Source organism: Tuber melanosporum (genome assembly GCF_000151645.1).
Source record: "Tuber melanosporum whole genome shotgun sequence assembly, scaffold_55, strain Mel28".
NCBI lineage: Eukaryota > Fungi > Ascomycota > Pezizomycetes > Pezizales > Tuberaceae > Tuber > Tuber melanosporum.
In genome coordinates this window covers 313,928-334,484 of record NW_003299101.1, presented here as the reverse complement: position 1 = coordinate 334,484, position 20,557 = coordinate 313,928, and the positions used below count along the sequence as shown (strand labels likewise).

The 20,557-nt window shown below is 49.6% G+C and overlaps 2 protein-coding genes; one reads left to right on the top strand and one right to left on the bottom strand.

Moving 5' to 3' along the window:
- Nucleotides 1-5,629: 5,629 nt before the first annotated feature.
- Nucleotides 5,630-10,838, top strand: GSTUM_00009307001 (uncharacterized protein; the record flags this gene model as incomplete). XM_002840616.2 has 10 exons in its annotated part: nucleotides 5,630-5,660; nucleotides 5,729-5,886; nucleotides 5,951-6,074; nucleotides 6,151-6,357; nucleotides 6,420-6,893; nucleotides 6,948-7,187; nucleotides 7,302-10,037; nucleotides 10,108-10,166; nucleotides 10,279-10,327; nucleotides 10,375-10,838. The coding sequence occupies 10 exons, from the start codon at nucleotides 5,630-5,632 to the stop codon at nucleotides 10,437-10,439; spliced, it is 4,143 nt and encodes a 1,380-aa protein (XP_002840662.1). The 3' UTR covers nucleotides 10,440-10,838.
- Nucleotides 10,839-14,728: 3,890 nt separating this feature from the next.
- Nucleotides 14,729-19,576, bottom strand: GSTUM_00009306001 (uncharacterized protein). XM_002840615.2 has 3 exons: nucleotides 18,519-19,576; nucleotides 15,946-16,685; nucleotides 14,729-15,890 (listed from the first exon to the last, which is right to left on the bottom strand). Exons 1-3 carry the CDS (start codon nucleotides 19,321-19,323, stop codon nucleotides 15,066-15,068), a joined length of 2,370 nt encoding a protein of 789 aa, XP_002840661.1. The 5' UTR covers nucleotides 19,324-19,576; the 3' UTR covers nucleotides 14,729-15,065.
- Between the last annotated feature and the right edge of the window lie 981 nt (nucleotides 19,577-20,557).

Sequence of the window (20,557 nt, the reverse complement as noted above, 5' to 3'; positions counted from 1 at the left end):
CCCCCCCCCAATCCCTCTTTCCCACTCCTTCGGAAGTGTTAATACAAGGATATGTATATAGATCGACTACGAGAAACTCGCCCGGAAGATGAACTACAAGTCCGCCGCGGTAGCAAACGCAAGGTTCTACCAGATTAAGCGGGCTGTCATGAAGGCCTCGGATGCCGCGCCGGGTTCGCCGCTCCCCCCGTCACCGGCGAAGAAGGTTGAGAAGGTTGAGAAGGTTAAGAAGGTAGTGGTGGAGGAGAATGGGGTCGTCAAGAAGAGGGGGCGTGGTAGACCGAGGAAGGCTATAGTGATGGCACCGATGGGAGGGGAGGAGGGGGGGCGTGGGGAGAGGGCTTTTGGCGAGGATTTTGGAGAAGCTGCTGGGGCGGGGGAAGCGGGAATTGACCCGAGGATTTTGGAGATGGGGAGGGGGAGGGGTGGTGGTAGGGTGGAGGAGGAGGAGGAGGACACAGAGATTGAGGGGGAGAAGGGGGGTGGTGGGAGGTTTTTGTTTTAGGTGGAGGGTCTGGGTAGTCAGTTTGTTAGGCGGAGTGTTGTATGTATTAGCGTATCCATATTATATAATCTTGTCCTGTCTTGTAGCCATCTGGAGATATTTATTTGGATTACAGGAAGTTCGGAAGTTGGCTCTGGTGTTGTCGAATCCGAGTGATACCTATGAGGTAACCTTTAAAACCTAAATGGTAATGATATTTTGGTGATCTCCGCCGGAAAGCGGAACGTGAATTACTCAGATTTACTAGAAGGCTTCTAACATGTGTAGGATAATCGGGACCTCTCCGCTTTGTGATTTTGAACTATAGGAGAAATGCCTGCTTTGTGGGTTATCGTATTTATCGTACCCACGAAATTCTAAACCCGGTCGAATCGTTTCCAGGGTGTGGATTCGTAGTGACTGTTTGCTTTACTTAGATAGCCCTTCTTTGATATTATCGCTTTCTACTTTCTCGGACCGTCAACCGATATTGTCTTCTGCTTTTCAACTTGGCTGGTCCTGACGACATAAATGGTAACAATTCGTGATGCCAAATATCACTACAACAGATTCAAGATATCATATCCTACATACCATGAGTAGTACCAGCCTGCTTAGATCAGACCCAAACACCATGCCATACCTCCCCTCTACAGCACCCCCTCCTTCCCTGCCCTACCTCCCACCCCATTCAACCTCCTCCCTCCCTGCTCGCCACCTAGACCCCAACACACACCCCACTGTACCCTCCAATCCACAGTGCACACTCCTCCTCCTCCTAGCACCTCCCCTTGCGCTCTTGCTATACAACTCTCCACACAAACCCCGCAGCAGAAAATGTCAGACAAAGGAAGTCTTCTACATATGTTTGTTTCCCAACTTGCATACTCTTGTTATGTCCTGTCTGAGACTGTAGTGCAGGGTCATTGTGCAGGGTGTGGGGTGGGTGGGTGCAGGTGGACAAGTGCATTTTGGTTGGGTATGGTGGGGTATATATAGGTGGTTGTGTGCCCTGTCTATTGCTTGGATGTGAGTAGTTTGGATGGGTGAATGGTGGTGAGAATTTTGGGGTATGTACTGTATTTCCATCCTTTCTATCATAATTTTCGATTTTGGATTTTGTGTCTAATTAATTAACCAACTATCAAGCACACCCAACCACACCAATTCTACAAAAATGTACTTCAAGAGCGACAGAAAAGTCCAATTCCTCCTCGCGATCCTTGACTGTCAAGTCGGCCAAGTCAAAGTCTTCCCTCCCTCTTCTCTCTCTCCCCTTACCCAGCTCCCCCCCATCCTTTCTCCTCTCAGCTAACAAGACAGACAGGTGGACTTTCAAAAACTCGCCGACAAGCTCGGGTACAAGAACGTGCGTAGCGCCGCAGACAGTTACTACCGTTTCCGCCGCGGGTTAGATCTCGGCGCTTCCTCTCCCAGAAACGGCAACTCCAGTGCCCGGGGTTCCATCAGAAGGAAACCGAGACTTCATAAAAGGAAGGTTATTTACTCTGATGATGATGATGATGGGGAGGATGGAGATGAAGATGAAGATGAAGATAGCGGCGGCGGGAGCGATGCTGCGGGGTGTGAGATTAAGCAGGAACGTATCGAGGGGGATGGCAGCAGGGTGATTAAGCTAGAGGGTGATACTGAAGAAGCGATATTCATCAAGAGCGAGTCAGATGGGGAGGATGATGGTGGTGCCGGGAGGAATGATAGGAGGAGGAAGAGCGGGGAGGAGGGGGGGGGAGGAGGGTTCAGTGGGTTTCGGGGGGCGGAATATTGCTGTGCCAGCACTAGTACTAGGAATGGGTTTGAAGGAACGAGGTTTGATGGTTGTTTTGGGGTTTTGGGTGGGTTGCCGACACCGCTGGTGGTTGTAGAGAGGGCGCTGCCGGAGAAGGCGGTTGAGAAGGGGGTTGTGGTGATCAAGGATGAGCCGGTGGATGATGAGAGGTGGGTTTGGAAGTAGTGAGTGGCAGACTATGGGGAGGAGTGTTCTCTGCTTTCGTGTTTGATAATGCTTCCGGCTATACAAGTGCGAGGGGAGGTGTTTTCGTACAGGACAGGGATTATTTGGCGGGTTAACCTAAATTAACTGTGCGAAAACATTATCTATCCCTGGCGCTTGTATCTTAGTATTCTTTTCAAGGGTTTCTGGTGAATAATTTTTTTGTTTTGTTTCTCGTTATTTGGCTCGCACACACAATATATTAGTAGGTTTTAAGGGGTATGCGATCGTCAGACATGGAAGGGGCGGGGCTGTGATATCCGATTGTACAGAGGCTGTGATGGTCAAAGATTATTTGTGCTCGAGTTTTGATACATCACCATGTCCCACCCAAAAGGCAGCATACGTCACAGGATACAACACGCTCAGACTCCGGGACACCCCGTGCGAGATGGTGGGGTCGAGAGTTGTTCCCTGAGGCTCTTATCTTAGGGTTGGTTTCCACTCCATGTAGACCCTGCGCCTTGGAAGGTACAAGTCGGATACTGTACGGTGCCGTACGTGGTTTCCTGCGATAGCTTGTACCCGTAATGTACAGTACATGTAACCTGGGCTTCTGGTATTGAATGGCGCCCGTGCCCCTATCGTGCGTTAAACCCGGGCGTAGCGGATGTATAACGATATCAAATGGCGATTCGAGGAAGCACTGTTCCGAGTGTCCCAGCAGGTGTACGAGTACTATGCACAGGTACGGCGGCCCCAACAAGAATACTCGTACCGGTAGTCTGCTGTGCAAGGTTCGGCTCGTCACCTGATATCGAAAAGTGATCCATGGTTGCTCTAGGGAGTGGCCGTTTGTACAGGCACTGGAACTCGTACCGTACACTGCTCCATTATACGACAATGGATGGGGTGGAGCTGTGATAGAGCTCACATATGGGCGCGAGCGCCTGGTACCATAGCTCTGGAGGACCGCTGGTAGAAATCCTCCGCCAATGCTCAATTCTAGTCGAGAGGGGCGACAATAGCTGGTATGGGGATATACCGGCAGTGGACTAGCGATTAAAGACAACTAAATGCGATGACGCGCACGCCCATAAAGGGACTGGCACAAAATTGTTGGGCGGCTTCGTTGATCCCTTAATGTGGTATATATCGCACCGACAAGAGTCCTCATATCCAAAGGGACAGACCTACCTCTCGCCACAAATACACCCGCGATCACCCCAGTCCCCCCCTCACGTCCGCACCGATGCCGCCTACCTCAGAAGAAGAAAAAGTCCTCTTTCTCATATCATGTGTTCGGAACACCGGAGACGGTAAAGTATACATCCTTCCCTTCGCTTCCCTCATGCCCATGGCATGCGGCTGATGCTGACGCGCGATAGACAAATTGGAAAGCCGTATGTGAGGAAAGAGGCATTCTCAACACACAGGCCGCGTATGCGCTCGCCTCCCGAATCCGGAGAATAGCTGCTAACACCTATTCCTCAGATCGAAGAGGTGGGTTCGCTTGAGTAATGCGAATCCAGTGGGCGCGGCAGCAAAGTCTTCGGCACCGGGTGAAAAGGCTTCTAAGGAGGATAAAGTACCCAAAGGGAAGAAACCGCCCAAGGAGAAGAAGGCCGGGGCTTCCCCGCGAAAGAAGAGAAAGACGACCAAAGAGATGGAGGCGGAAGTGGAGGAACCCCAGCCTGCCCAGCCCACCAGCGCAGTGGAAGATGAAAATGAAGCAATGAAGGGAGTGGTGGAGACGGACGGGACAGAGGCAGCGGAAGGAGGTTCTCATTAGGGATTGTGAATGTTGCACCGAATTTTTGTGCTGTGTTCATAGCATGGCTATCTGTATCATCTTTTTCTTTTGGTGCCGGCTGAGTTCACAAGCTTTCGCTCAATCGAATATTTGTGTGCTGTACGAGTACAAGGAAGGACTGTCATTGTTAGCACTAATGGGGAGAGATTTATTTCAAGTAAATATCGCCGATTTCTGATGGATGACTTGGGTTATCCTGGTCCGTGATTTTCCATCCCTTCACGAACTGGTAGGGTGGATGGATGCAACGTGCGTATGTGAGTTGAGTCTCATGCTGGAACCACAGTTACGGTGCTATCCCTATTCTCGTATAAATTCGCTCTTAGTGCTCCATTAGGGAAAAGGGAAATTCCTTGAAAACATCGATCATTGAGTTATGCCACACCGGGAGCAAATTATTATGGAGGAGGCTAGAATCCAGAAGCATGGTTGTGCTGGACTACTCGGGCGCGGTGCCCAGCCCAGTAAAGATGGAGAGGCGGGGGTGTGTGGCACGTGTTTCCCCATAACCACGAGCGAGTGTTTTCTGCGGATTCGTTGTGTCCACTGGGATGACAGGCCTCGCTCGCTCGAATGGACTCCTCGAGTACCGGTGTGCAAAACTGAGTGTGGTGGAAGGGCGATAGTCTACCTTACTTCTCGCAGCTCGGAGGGACTGGGTGAGTGGCGGCTTTAAAAAAAAAAAAGGTCAGGATGGCCAGCTGAACGGTTTTGAGAAGCCAATTGAGTGGTGCGAAGTTACCTTCTCCCTCTTTCTCCACACCTCTCGCAGCCATTGAATTTTGATGCTCTCGGTTGCTGCTAGCGACCAATCCTTCCCCCTCTCCCCTCAGACTTGCCCAGTTGTGTGCTACTGTATGTTTGTGCTGCGCTGCACGCACGCCCACATTCAATCTCCAGCCGCCGCCCTCCAACACATACTATCCATAGTCGAGAGGTAGTCATTCATATTCATTCACTCCAATCCATCATCATCATCGTCGTCGGTTTTCGTAGTCCCTCTGAGGCAGTTGGTTCTCTCTGCAACCACAAATCTCGCCCACAAACTCCAGCCCGTTCCCCCTTGAAAGCTTCCAAGTCTTCCCACAACCCCACCGTTCGTCCTTCTAACTTCCTCTCTCTCTCTCTCGATTCATCGACATTTTGTATTTTCGATATTTCCCTGTTTGCTTTGCTGTTCCTCTTTGCCCTTGCCTTTCGCCCGCCCCCCCCATCCTTCCCTCTCCTAATTCCCCACCTAATAATAATACCCCACCATCAATACATCTGATTGCGCGTCCCATCCGTCGCCTTCTCATCTCTATTTTCCATCACAACCTCTCCCCCATAGCTCCTCTATCAACTATTCATCCACCATCGTTATCTAAACATACCTCAAAACATGAGTGAGAGGGATAGCACATCAGAGTCCGGTAAATGATCTTGCAAATAAATATCTTTGTGCTCTTGTTCAAGTTCTGTGACTGATTCGGACCAATAGCATCGGGCCCCCACAGTCTTGTGCTTACACCAGAGGAGAAGAAGGCCTTCGGGCAACTTTTCCAGGCCGCTGATAGCGACAAACTTGGTGTTGTAACGGGAGAGCTCGCTGTAAAGTTTTTTGAAAAGTCCGGACTTAATCCGAGGATTTTGGGAGAGGTTTGTTAATTCTCCTCCCTCCCCACGGCCTCGTATTCGAGCTTTTGTACTGATATGCCCTTAGATTTGGGGCATTGCGGATACCGATAATCGAGGGCTGCTCACAAAGGTTGGATTCAGTGTCGCGCTGAGATTGATCGGGTACGCACAGAATGGGCAGCACCCTCGACCCGAATTGGCACAGAATCGTGAGGAGTTCCTATTTTCGCCGAGGCAGTCGTAACTGGGTTCCATATATTGACTTGTTATAATCGACTACTTTAGCTGGCCCGCTTCCTAGATTTGAGGGCTTCAATACCCCGTTACTTCCTCCTCCCACTACATCATCTCCTCCCCCACCACCGCCGCCTGTTTCCCAGCCGGCAATCCCGGGCCCCGGGATGATCCGAGTACCGCCACTCACACCTCAGGACGTGGAAAAGTTTACGGGGTTGTTTGAACGATCTGGGGCTATCGATGGCTGCCTACCAGGTAATGAATTGATCCAACTATTGTCTACTTTGGCTGTTCGGGGCTCACCGTTTTGTAACCAGGCGATATTGCAAAGGGGATATTTCAGCGTGCTAAGCTTCCGAATCAGACCTTGGGTATAATATGGAACCTTGCGGATCGGCAGCATCGCGGTGCTTTAGGTCCTGCAGAGTTCGTAGTAGCCATGCACCTTATCACGTGTTCAAAGAATGGCACTCTCCCTGTATTACCCCAGATTCTACCCCCTGGACTCTATGAGGCTGCTGCAGGGCGTGGTCCCACAAGGAATGGCGATCGAAGGCCAGCAGGAAGGGGCATTCCACCCCCACCTATGCCTCCCGTTCCTCCAATTCCCCAACAGTATAGTGGACCTTTGCAACAAGGTCGCGCGCAATCGCCCCGGACATTCACCCCCCCTGTGACACAACCTGGCCAACTGGAAGCTGCTGGGGAATGGGTCATCACGCCTGCCGATAAGGAGCGATTTGACTCGGTCTTCTTGACAGTCGATAAGCAGAACAAGGGATACATTACTGGTAAGTACCGTGCTCAAGTCATTCACCGATACGCATCTCTAATCCGAGTACTAGGTGAGGAGGCGGTGCCGTTTTTCTCAAACTCTAGGCTTCCGGAGGATGTTCTTGCCGGCATTTGGGATCTTGCTGATACTAATGGGTCCGGGCGCTTGAGTCGCGAGGAGTTTGCCATCGCTATGCATCTAATTCGGGAGCAGCGCAACTTTCCCGATGGCAGCGGTCCTCTGCCAGAGGTCCTTCCTCCGAATCTAATTCCTCCTAGCATGCGTGCGCCAGGGCAGTTCTCAGGTCCATGTATAATTCACATTTCCTTCATTTATCGTTGACCACTCGCTAACGTGCATGCAGCTACGTTTGAGTCCCCCCCCCCACCTGCTCCCCCGCCACCCCCCAAGCCGGCCTCACAAGACTTGTTTGAATTGGATTTTTCGTCTTCGGCCCCACAAACAAGCTCGGCGCCCCCATCTTCTCAGAACCAGAGCCCACTTAGTCCTTTTGATACAGATGTCTTTGGAGTGCCAAACAGGCCGACAATTTCGCCAAATGCCTCGGGTCCTGTCCCTGAGCCCAAGTTGCCAGTACCGCAAGGGCCCCCAAATTTCTTCGGGCCAAGCCGTGCCTTCGTGCCATCCTCAAACTTTGGGCAGTCGATGATTTCTCCTTCGGGAACTGGGGGATCAAATCACTCTGCGCCACCGGCGACTCGTCAGACACAATCAATGGTGGAAGATCTGCTTGGTGATGCTGATCCCGAAATCACTAAAAAGTTCTCTAACGAGACTACGGAATTGGCCAATTTGTCAAATCAAATTGGTACTCTAACCAAGCAGACTCAAGAGCTCAAGATCAAGAAGTCTTCGGCGGAACAAGAGTTAACCACATTGAGCTCTCAGAAGCATCACATTGAGGGACAGTTGACATTACTTAGGGCTGCTTACGAACGCGAGGCAGAACAGTTGAAGCAGGCAGAAGATCAGTTGGCTAATTCAAAGAACGAGATGATGACTCTGAGGGGCGAATATCGTACTGTTGAGCAATCGTACACGGAGCTTCAGTCTAGAAAGCAGGAGATATCCTCGGCCCTCGAGTCTGACAGACGGGAAAATGAGAACTTGAACCAGCGCATGAGGATGATCAACCAGGAAAACCTTAATCTGCGTCAAGAGCTTGAGAAGCTGCAACCTCAAGCTAGGCAACAGAGAGGAATGGTTGCTATCAACAAGAAACAGGTCTCCACTGGTGAAATTGAGCGTGAACGATTAAAGAGTGAGATTGATGACTCAAGGTCAAATGTTGCCAGTCCTCCTCCTCCTAGCAGCCCCACACCTTCTCAAGCTAGCCTCAATAACAACCCTTTCCACCGAAGGCCGCCTGCCGCTCCCGAATCTGCATTCCCGCCATCACCATTTGCTCCTGGCAACAACCCACCGGCGCATGCTACAACTTTGGAGGATGTGTTCGGCCCCTCTTTTTCCGCAACGCCCTCTCTTAACCCCACTTCTACCGGCTTTTCCCAGAGATCCACGACCGAGGGCAGCGCTGGGCCATCCGTGCCATCGGCCTCTGAAGGGCCCCCGCACTCAACACCTCCTACATCTCCGCCGACGTCCTACCACAACTCCCCTCAGACGGACGCTGCGCCTCCTGGGGCTGCATCCCATATGGCACCGTTTTTGCCCGTGCCCGTTAGCCGTGCCGACTCGGTCACTTCATCTGTGCAAGTCAACCCATCGGTTAGTAACCAGGGCGACCACGAATTCCCTCGACCTGATACACCAACCAACTGGGCCAGTAGCTCCATTAGCGAAACCCCGGCAAAAGAGAGAGACTCGTTCGTCAAGCCAGATGACAGAAGAAGCAGCATGAGCGTCCGAAGCGATACCGGTACAGAGTCTTCTGCCAAGGCCCCCTTCCCATCCAGGAAAATTGATGATAGATCTCCATTTGGTGCCCCTGTTGAGCGCAATACCACCGGAAACACAACCGGGGGGGACGAGCAGAGCCAACCGGGGAAACAGTGGGATTCTTTTGGATCAGGATATGGAACAAGTGGGACCATTCCGGGAGCTTTCCCCTCACCCATCAAACCGAATCCAACCGGTGAGAGTGTCAAAAGCAACCGGAGCAGGACCAGTCAGATGAGTAGATCTGATTTCCAGCCGATGTACAACTCTGGCGCTAAGGAAGACCGCAACAAGGATTTTGATGAAGCCTTCAAGAACCTTAGAAGTCAGGAAAAGCAACACACTGGAGGTTCCGGCATTGATGATGCATTCAAGAATCTCAGGACCCAAGAGCGACAACACACTGGCGGTTCTGGGATAAGCTCCGTCCAGTTTAACAAGGAGTTCCCACCCATCGTGGAAGTTGGTCGTGATGAGGATAGCGACAGTGACAATGAGAAGGGGTTTGAGGACAATTTCAACCCCAATCCCCCACCCAGCCACTCACAACCAGCCACTACAGCGCCTCCTCCAACCACCAGTCCTGCACCAACTGGACCTGGAAATGCACCACCACCTCCAATATCGGCTCAGCAGTCACCTCCTTCTTACATTCCAGGATCAAAGCCTATGGGAGGAATGGAGAAGGGAAACTTTCCGGCTGAATACAGCGGACTTTTGCCTTCAAGATCCGATGCAATGAAACACGAGGGGAGCACTCCTGGTGGCGGTAGTAACGCTATTAGTTTTTCAGCCTTAAATCAACCACCAGCTGTTACAGGAAATTCAAATGCCGATGTATTTGGCCAGGGCAGTTCTCTATTCTCTTCTCCTTCATCAACCAACAAGAATCTCCCACCCAGTGCTCAAAATAATAGCATGTTCTCTTCACCTCCAATAGCTTCCAAGAGTCCCGCGCCTGCTGGAAACCCGCCTGTGCCAGCAAAGACTGCTTTCGGGGACGACTTTGATAAGGAGTTTGGAGATCTTGCAGAAGCTAAGGAAGCCGATGATAAGGCTGACGAAAACGACTTTGGAACTAACTCGGCATTCGGTGATTTTGATCCAGTGTTTGATGTAGCGTCGCCTAGGGGTAATGTAGCACCTGGAACTGCGGTTACGGACGACGGATTTACCGACTTTGACTTCAACATTGACTCACCTGCTGGGCAACAGCAACAACAAGAGGTGAAAACGGCGAGTTCACAGGATTGGGATGCGATATTTGCCGACCTGGATACAAAGGAGCCGGCTCAGGGCCAGCCCCCGAGAACACAGACGAACGGCAATGTGGGAGGTGAAGCGTCTGGGGATGCAAGGCAACAGAGTGGTACGGGCCCCGATGTCGAGGCTGGTGGCGTCGCTCTCGGCGGTGGTGGGGACGGCGGCCAGCTTGGGGAGGAAGAAAAAGTTACCAAGTTAACCGGAATGGGATTTAACAGAGAGAGTTCGGTAAAGGCGCTCGAAAAGCACGGATACAACCTCGATCGGGTAGGGCCCCCGCAGCCGTCCATCAGAATATTGCTAATTTGTCACAGGCGGTGAATTCACTTGTTTCGAACGCATAAACGGATTACGACCGAACGTCTTGACTAAGAAATGAAAGGAAGGTGTTTTTTTGTCTTTTGCCTTTTTGCCCATATCAAAGGTCTCTCATTAGCTTGCGGAATTTCCTTTTGTTTGCGATTTTGTTCTCTCATCAACCTTTCTTTAGCGGTCTCTGTTGTTGGGGTGGCGGCAGCGGCGTGCAGCAAAATCAGCCGACTTTGCTTTGCATGAGTCTTTCTCCTTTTCTCTCCTTTTCCCTCTATGTTTACTGTATGATTCCATTCTTGCGTTCATTTGAGATGAGATGCCCCGGTGAGTTCTGTAGTTCTTTTTGTTTTTATTCTAGTTGGTTGGGAGCGCGAGTGAGTGGATATGTATTGGGTTGAATGGAACGGAAAGGCCGGTTAGGTGAAGGGTGGTAGTGTTGTTGAACGAAACATAGGTTTTTGTGTGGTGTGGTTCTCTATGATGTGGCGCATGACGGCGTTTTATGGGGGCTCGTGAGATGATGTGGACCCCCGTGATCCCACCACTCTCTTACGACTATAGCATACATCGCGGATAAGGCCCCATGAGAGGAGCATGAGGTCAGACCTTCAATATGAACGACCAGAAACCAAGGCTCAGGATGTAAGAACCCACCCTTGCGTAATCGCAGGTACTAAGACGCCCCGAATCCACCCCCTCCCCAACACCATCCCACATTTAAGCACCCCTGCGCTTCGGGGACGATGACCCTCTTGTTATCCACAGCTCCAGCCGTCATCGCGAGGGAAATGCTAGTCCTGATAATCACCACCAGCCCACACTCAAAAACTATCTGGAACACTCAACCACCTTCAAGAATAGATGTGCTGTGTGGTTGCTAGGTGGGTGCACCTTCGTTTATCATCCCGTTGCATGCCCTGCTCTGCTATGATCGGCACCCGAGTATGCACTCGTACTACCGTATGTGGTCAAAAGTTATGTGATAAGTCATGAAAGCTCACTCGAGCACACGTAGGGTTCGAATAGGAAGTTGGTGGTATGATATGATAAGTTATCATACGATACGATACTATCAAGTGAACCTACCAGGCACTTTTAGCCGGGGAGCATGAAAAAGGCTTCTAATATCAACCTCAGATCTTAATGTTCGAGCGCAAGTAGGTTTAAAAACATCAGTTCAATTAGTTTGACTTTCTCAACTTTTCTTCTTTCTCCCTCTTTCTCTGTAGCAGGAGGTTAGTTCACAGAAGTTATATGTTGAGTGAAGAAGAAGAAAAAAAAAAAAAAAAAGCGCGGGAAACCATTGGGAAAAGAATTCCGAAATCGATAGTAAACGAGTTAGGTGAGGGTAGGGTTTATATATAGTGCGGTCTCGGGACATATCTATAATATATGATACCTGGCTTGGCATTTCTGAGGGAGGTTTATATAAAGGGGTCCATCACCCCCCCCTCCTTCTCTTCTTTTCCCATCAACTTCTTTCACTCTTTCATTTCTCATTTACAATACTGCACAATACCACATACAATACCACATACATTACTCTACCAACACCATATAATACTACAACTGACATTTTATACAACAAAGTACTGGTAGGAAGGAAAAATACAGGTAAGCAGGTGGAAGGACATATTCTAGTATAGATAGGAGAAAGCCACTTGCTTTCATACATTACCATTTGGTAATCTGTAATGATTGCATAATAATATAAATCTCAAAAGAGAAGCCACAGTACTGTAAATCTATGTTATTTTCTATAACATAGATTTACTTTACAACAGCTACATTTATCCTGATTGTTTATTTTCAGAAAATAGCAAGTAGTAATATGGTACTGATTTGAAAATCTAAGATGTAAAATATGTCTGATAATGGAAGTCATGTTCTAATATAATATTATTTACTTTTCTCACTACTTCCTCCTTTACTCACTTAATCATCATTGCAAATACATATACAATATTATAAAGGAGTCAAGCAAGTTCACTTCTGGTTATAAAAAAAATGTGCTTTGTCTCAACCATTTTTCCTCCTGATTGAAAATACACATGTTTTCAACACTATAGATTTAGAATCATAACAAGTATCCTTTTCTGATAATCATAACACAGTTAATTAAGGAACCCCTCATACAAACTCTGAATATTTGGTTTCGTTAAACAGTACTAGTACTATTAGAAAGGTTTATGATAAGATATGTGTCCAAGCGTATTTATATAAGCCCTCAATCAATGTTAGCTTGGCTCTGATTAGATGATATAGTCAGAGTAAGAGAGTAACTGTCACAGCTATGATACCGTAAAACCCCTGTGTGAACTCAACCCACCACTATATACTTCTTAAGGCAGTCACCAGTTAGTCAGCTCTCTTTGTTCAGGGGTTTTATATTTCTCCACACTTTGTGGACAAATATAAAACCCCTGAACATGCACTGTATCGCCACGCACACGATATGCATAAATTAGTATGATACTCTCTAGGGATGCCGAGGGCATCACACTCAGTAGGCAACAGCCTTACAGAAAAGTCTTAGAAAGTACCCTCCGCGCTAGGGAAATACCACTGATTGTCGAAGGTCCTGGGATCAAGTGTCCTTGTCCTAACTCCCATGTTAGCAAGGCTTGGGAGATCAAAAATGGACAAAATGGACCGGAATATCGTAAGGAATAACTAGAATTCACAGTTCGGGAGAATTGTCTTGCGGGGGATAAATAAATACGTTAAAAGAAATACGGTTTCCGATGGGGTATTTTGGCTAGAGAGTTGGGGCGTGGTGGTCAAGACATTCACCACCGATTACCAACAAGATCTCTGGGTGCTCAGAGAAATTATCACAACAAGGATAACTCATCTGTTACGAAATGCTGCTCAGGAAAGCTTTTGGAAGTAGGTCGCGCTGGTTGCGCATGTAAGGCCCAAAGCTCCCAGGTGCCAGTCCTTTGATAAATAAACCACAACGTAAAGGGGGGGTACCACGATGCAATATTCCCAACCTACGATAATCCAGTCCAGGGAACTGTCCTCGGTTTTAAAACTCGGATGTCACGACTCCTTCTTAGCGTACTGTGCTCCGTCTGTCCTTTCACACCATGCGGATCCGCCATTCATCACTCTCAGCGACACAAAAGCTCGAGTCCCGGGGATAAAAGTTCACAAAAACCGGTAGACTTTACTACAGCTCCCATTCTCTACACTCCATGTATCTTTTTCCACATTTCTCCCCTATCCTGCCCGGGCAAACAGGTCCCGTGGACGGAGTGATTGTTCGTGATCTAATAGTATACTAGTAAGATACTCCCGAAGCGCCATGGATGCAAGAGATAAGTGGTCCGCCAGAGACCTTGAAGTTACAGAAGGTGCAGCTTTGGAACTCTGCTCCGTCTCGATCATTGACGTACCCGTCAAGTGTGGAAGGTTCTGAGAGAGGGCCCTAGCAGACACGTACTGTACAGTACCCCAATGCCATGTGCCCGCCAGACAGGAGAGGAACTCCGCATTTATATCCCTTGCACGGGTATTCCGGGTATGTAAGTAGGCAAGCCACTGCAATAACAGGTATGATACCACCAACCCACCAGCCAACCAAGGAAACACGATTCGTGCCGCAAAATAGTCGCCGAGCACCACAATTCATCCCACCTTGGTACAATGCAATCAGTGGACAAAGAAAAGTCTCGGTCAAATGAAATTTCCCAACACCGGAGATTGCGGTGCTACTGCGAGTGCTCGTAAAGTACTCGTACGATACTATGCTATGGGGGGGGGGTATTACGCGATTTGTGGCGCAAGTAGGGGAGAGGGGCCCGTTCAAGACGCGAGGAGAGAGCCCCTGTTTCACCAAGACTTTTTGTCTCCTGTAGTGATTGGAGTTCCGTGGGCGTGTGTGAATCTACCGTAGGGTGGAAATTGGGAAAATGTAGATGTTACAATCTGTCCAGTATCGGTATTCGGGTGACATTGTGTGTAGGTGTAATGATACATATAGACCAGAGTAGCACTGATTTATAGGAGCTAGTGGTCGTAATCGTCAGGAGACATCACTCATGAATACAATGCTCAAGATACGGTGCGGCACGATTCCACGTCCAGAGATCTAGGAACACCAACAATCATAACAGTATGTGTTCTATGATACACCCCCCACATCACATCCCGACTCACGAGTGACACTCAATGCACCAACCCCCACCAACCCCCCAAACAAGAAATACTTAGCGACTCCTGCATTCAACTTCCTAGGCCGTAAAAGCAGGCACTATGGCGATTACTATTCATAAGTCCAGTATTCATTCTCAATCCGTAAACCTGGATACGGTAACAACCATATATTCCGATAGGCACGAGTAAAATACTCGAGTAAGATGGATTGTAAAGGAAAAAAAAAAAAAACTTCAATTCCAGTCCAAAACTCAACGACTAGAACTAAACGGAACTGCGCGTACTCTAACCAAACAAGGCTAGGCTAGACTAAACCGACTAAGAAAAGAGGAAACTCATGATCCCACGTTGTCAAACAAGCAAACAAACTAACAAATTAAACAAACGAAAGTCAAATGAATGGGCAATAAAAAGAAAAAGAAAAAAGCACAACAATCACACAATACATGAACGAATATATATATGAAAATATCGAACGCCCCAAACCATTTCCAACAAAGCGCAATCAGACCTTTTCCTCTTGCGGGGTGGGCTACATCTGCCCGTTCCAATCCAAGGATGGCAAGCCATGGTAATCCGCATCCCCACCAACAATCTCCAGCGTTCTCTCCTCTTCAATGTACTTGTACACTTCCTCCTCGGTGATAATCCCCGTGAACTGCTCGCCCTCGGGTACCTGGAGAGAAAAGACCTCTCTGGCGACGCCTTTGACCTGCATGAGCACGCATCCAGCGACGTTCCACACTTCCTCTAGTGTCTTCAAAGCACCGACGCCGAGGCGGATCCGCTCCTTTGCAAGGAAGCCCTCGTCGCCGTGGAGGAGCCAAGAGCAAGCGGACAAGTGCACGATCGCGGCGAGGGTAATAACGCAGGTGAAGAAGGGGGTGTGCTTAATGAGAGGGCACGGAAGGGTGATGAGCTTCGAGATGGTGTTAGCGGCCTGAATCGCCTTTGCCGTGTGCAGAGCGATGGGCTTCGTAGCAGTGGAGTACTTGGACTCCGGGGTGCAGCTCGTGTCGTCTGGCACTAGGGAGGAGGCCAAGGAGGACTTTGGTCTGTGAAGGTAGATCGTTGACGCGTTGATCACCATGTGTGCCTGGAAGAGCATCTCATCTACACGGCGGTCCTTTCCGACGAGTTCCTTTTTACAGTCCGGGAGGTGGAGGCCCCAGTTTACGAGCGATGTATCGGCTGCGTCAGCCATCTGGTCTTCAGGGTTGCTGTTTTGTCCCACGGCAAGGACCTGGCCGAGGATGCGGACAGCATCGATGCGATAAGCGAAGGAGCTGAAGGCAGTTTGCCCAGCGGCAAAGTAGCGGTCGTCGAATTGATTGAGGGAGTGTGGTTCCGGGATTACCTACAGCTCGTCAGTCTCCTATTTTGATACCATCATAAAACAGAGCGGTACATACCCCGCGGCCGTAGTCAAGCTCTTCGCACGGCAAAGGAACTGTGCAAGGCACACTCCAAAGCTTGAAGTGGTCTTTCTGATGGAACCCAGCAAGGAGCCCATCGAGAAAGTACAACTCCCACCACGTTCGCCTCCAGCACTCGGCAAGTACCTTACCGCCCTCAGTATTATCCGTGGAGCTCTCCGAAAACTCCCTCAAGTTCATTCTAAGATCGAGGGCCATCTCGATAGCCTTGTCCTTAACCTCGGCACACCTCTCTTGGTCGTTATCACTGTGAAGACCAATGGCGAACAAAGTGAGCGCTTGCACAGTGAACCCATTCTTCGGAGGTGGTGAAGTGGGCGAGAACAATGCCGCCTCAGCCTCCGCACGGAAGGTCTCTGTGGGAGCCGTTCTAGCAAAGAACGAGGCAATGAAGCGCATCACCGGCAGCACGATAGTCAAGTGCTGGGGCAGGGTTTTGGCAAGATACTGAGGAGGGAGACATAGCGGATGTGCAGAGTGGAAGTACGCATAGTACAATTGCATCAAGTTTGCCGTCAGCGGAATCATAGTCTGGGGCTCCTGTGGCGAGCGGAACAACGTGTTGCCGTTGTAGTGTGCTCGAAGGGTCTCCAACGGGTTGTCCCTAGAGCCATTCGGCTTCTGGTTAACGGGGGATGAAGAAGGATGCCCCCGAGGCGAAGCACTCTTCGAATACGCTGAGCATGTAGCCCCCGCTGCTGAAGGTGGTGGAGGTGCTAAAGGTTTCGACCATGTGTTAGAATTATGAAGCGACCAACCCATCATTGTTTTCGCCATTTGGATTATGTAGAGAAGAAAAGAGAAAAATGCAATGGTATCGTGAGAGTATGCGTGAGTGATGATCTGTGACAGCAAGAATCAAAGTCTACAGAATTAAACGATGAAAAATAAAAATCTAAAAAAAACGAAATCCACCAAGGTATATATAAAAAAGAAAGAAAAGAAGGTTCGTGATTAAATATAACCGTGGTAAGGTTGGAGGATGGGGGGTAATGTGGTAGTGTGGTAGAGTAGTGCGTTGTAAGGCGGCTGTCGTGTACGAACTTAAGGCGGGGGAACCGAGGACGCCGACAAAGGATTAAAATGGCCCCGACGCCGTGGACCGTGGTCGATTCGAAACTTCGCCGATGGGCAGGACCTTGGTTCCCGGGGCTGGTCAAGTGAAACAAGGGCACCTAACAAATGAACGAGAACCCCGTAATCTCGCAGGCCCCTCTTCCTCCCCCACCGAAACCGCAGAGGACAAATGGCAACCTCGATTGAAGACAAGATCAAAGTGCAGCAAGTCGTAGATCCCGAACGAGATCTCGTGCCCAAAATGCAAGCCAACAAAACAGTACCAAGATTGCCGAGTCGAGGCAACTGGATGCAGCGAAGATACGAGTAAAATGTAATAAAAATGGAAAATAAGACAAGAATAGGAGCAAAAGCAAAAAGAAAGGCCTTAGGAGAAACATGCGATCCCAATCAACGGTGGTGGAAATGGTATCACAACCGATGACGATGACAAGGTGAGAGAACGTAATTCGTAAAAGTAGGGAAGGCTAAGAACAAAACCAGACAGTACAGTAGTCCTGTTTCTCTTTCGTTCAAGGCGACTCGGGGATGTCTCAACTCAGTCGGATAAGCATCAAAGGGTCACGAAGGACAAGATATTATGACCGGAGATACAGAGTGGGAGGAAGACATCGGACCTGGGAAAAGAAAAACCATGGCGACCAGGCACATACTCGAGTACAGACACACCAAACACACCAAAACACGGCAAATGACAGGATGAATTGGATAGCCCACTAGGAAGGGACCCTCACCAGCCTAAAGGTTTTTGGTGAAGGGTGTTGAGTCGCCGCCCAAAATGTCTGAGCCAGCGGGATGGGTAAGCTTGGACCAGGAGATGGTCGCCGAACCACACGCGCCAAGGCTACTGGATAAGCGTTGACCAACATGGTTTCAGGTTCGTCATCGTTTGGCTCTTAGAAAAATGTCTTGACGTGACTTGACCTTTTCTAGGGAACGAAGGAACAACGAATGGCACAAGAACCGGGCACTCCGTATTTTGTTCTAGGATTTTCCCTTCTTTTTCTTTTTCTTCCCTCTCATCCAGGGATTTTTATTTTTCCTATCCTCCCCTTTCGTCTCTGGTGTGAGGATGGTTGGTGGAAGCGTGGTGTGTGATGGGTCATGCTTGTGCGGGTGGTGTGGTTCGTTGGGCGGCGACCACCACACCTCCCTGAGTTAAGTCCCCGAGGGCCCGGTATTCGTCTAACCTAATATGGACCCCCCATCTTTGCCCCGGTAACCTCCGAAACGTGCTGAAGGGCCCCAGAGCCCCGGTACCCGAAGAAAAACAAGTCCCCGAGGGAGGGAGAAAAAACAAAACAGGAACAAGCAAAAAAAAAAGAACCACAACACCAAAAAAAAAAATAACGGAAAATGAAACAAATCAAGAACTCTCAATCGACGGGGGATAACAGAATTCAATGCGCCAAGTCCACACAATCCAAAGCCAAAGAAAAAACACCTATCATTCGGGGGGGATGAAACTTTACCTGAGCTTGACTGTCCACCTGTGTCCGACCCATCGTCGGGCGGATTCTTCTCCTTTTCAGTGGCTGCGGCGGCTGCGGCTGCGGCCACCTTTTGTCTTCTCGATCCTTTCCATCCACGACGAGACTTCACATACGAGCACTCACGCCTATCGGCGAGGCACCGTCCACAGGATGGAACTCCAGCGTCACATTTGAGATGACGAGCCCTGCATTCAGTGCAGGCATTGGCAACCGGAGGAGGTCCAACGAATCGAGCGATACGTTGATACTGTTGACCCGAATTCTGCTGCTTCAGCTGCTGCTGCTGCTGCTGGTTCTCTGGACCCGCTGCGCCATTGCTGTGACCACGATCAGGCACTGCATCAGAAGGTAGCGCCTGGGGGATCGGCGTATTCATGGATGTGGGCGATATCTGATGATGCTGGTGTTGCTGTATTTGCTGATGGTGTTGAAGCTGCGGTGGCATTCCGGCGGCATAGATGTCGGTGTGTTCGTAGGGTGCTGCCCCCGTCTGATGGGGTTGGGGAGGGCTACTGAATGGCTGTTGATGGTGGGTTACATATGGCTGTTGCACTGGGGGCATGCCCCCGTGCTGTTGGACATGACCTTGATGATATCCTGCAGGCCCGTAATCGACATAACCGCTACTCGTCGCCGATGAGTAGCCGTCTGTAGCGCTATTGCTACCACCCGTATCGGAAGAAGACGAGTAAGAAAGATGTCTTCCATTCGCATCTGCAACAGGAGCCCCAGTGACAATATCGTAAGGGGCGTAAGAGTCATGGGTATTGGGGGGGAGGGCCATTTCGGCGACTTTCAGGGAAGCTCGGTGGGGTGGGGGGGCAGGAGTTCGGATTGGAAGGAAAGAAGGTTTTGTGAGAAGGGGGGAGGGTCTTTTCGGATACGGCGTAAGGCTGAATATGCAGCTTCGCCTACAAAGTGACAGGTGATCCCGACCACCGTAGACAAGGGGTATGGGGAGGGTGAGAAAGAGGGGGGGGGCTATGCGGTATGGTATGGAATATAATGTGCTTGGGTAGAAATGGGGTGGAGGGGGGAGGGTTGAAGCACGGAGAGTTTAGGTAGGTGTATGCAGACGCTGTGTGGTGGAGGTCCTTGATCTGCGGACGTGAACGGAGACGGGCTCGGGAGGGACAAAATTGGCCCTTGACCTTTCTGGACCCGGTTTCGCTGGACCGTGTGGTAGAAAATTGGCTCAGCTCGTCACTATCGTGACCGAATCGAGTTTGGCACCACAAGAACGGCAACAACAAAAAAAAAAAACTAAGCTCCTTTTGGCTCCCTTGCTCTCGGTTCTCTGTCCCTCTTCACTTCTTCGTTCGTTCCTCTACTCGAGTATGATAGAACACTTTTTCCCAAATTAACCTTTCGCAGTTTGAATTGCGTAAGATAGTTAGGGTTCCCCAAATATTGGGTTACAAGACAGAGCGGGATGTGTATTCTTAATAGGCAGTTGGTAAACATGAACAGATTTTTTTTTTTAGAAGTCAAGGGGAGAAGAAAGTGAGTTATGATTACCGTAAGGGGTTTTAGACTCGCTCTTTCCTGCTTGTTTATTGCTTGCTGATGGGTATGCTGTGCTGCTGATGGTCGAGCGCAGTGGTCGGCGTTCACTTTCAATGCCTGAGGTTGGGCGACCAAAAAAAAAAATGGTGCAAGGTCGGGCAGTGTGTGGGTGCGTGAGTGTGTGTGTGGTGGTGGTGTGAGAATGATGTTAGTAATTTAAGGTCGCCGAACAGAATTGAAACGGTTCCTCTCTCCAATTTTTTTTAGGGGGGGGGGAGATGGTTGGGCTCGGTTATGAGCGTTATTTTTTTTTTTGCCCGACACCGTCAGAGATTATTGAGATAACTTTAAAAGCCACGCCCTTCCTTCAAAAATCCAAGATCCCTTAAATATCTTGTCTCCCTCTCCTTTATATATATCAAAGCCGTGAGGATTACCGATGTTTCCTCTCTGTCCTGGTAAGGAAAAAAGGAGGCAGATGAGTTGAGGATTTTGATTGACTGATCGACCGG

Bases quoted from the DNA above. Each gene is read 5' to 3' on its own strand.
- GSTUM_00009306001 (XM_002840615.2), bottom strand. From the start codon at position 19,323: ATGGCCCTCCCCCCCAATACCCATGACTCTTACGCCCCTTACGATATT. The intron at 16,686-18,518 runs GTAAAGTTTCAT...CGAAACCTTTAG, and splicing joins AGGTGGACAGTCAAGCTCAG to CACCTCCACCACCTTCAGCA. The intron at 15,891-15,945 runs GTATGTACCGCT...GACGAGCTGTAG, and splicing joins AGCTTGACTACGGCCGCGGG to GTAATCCCGGAACCACACTC.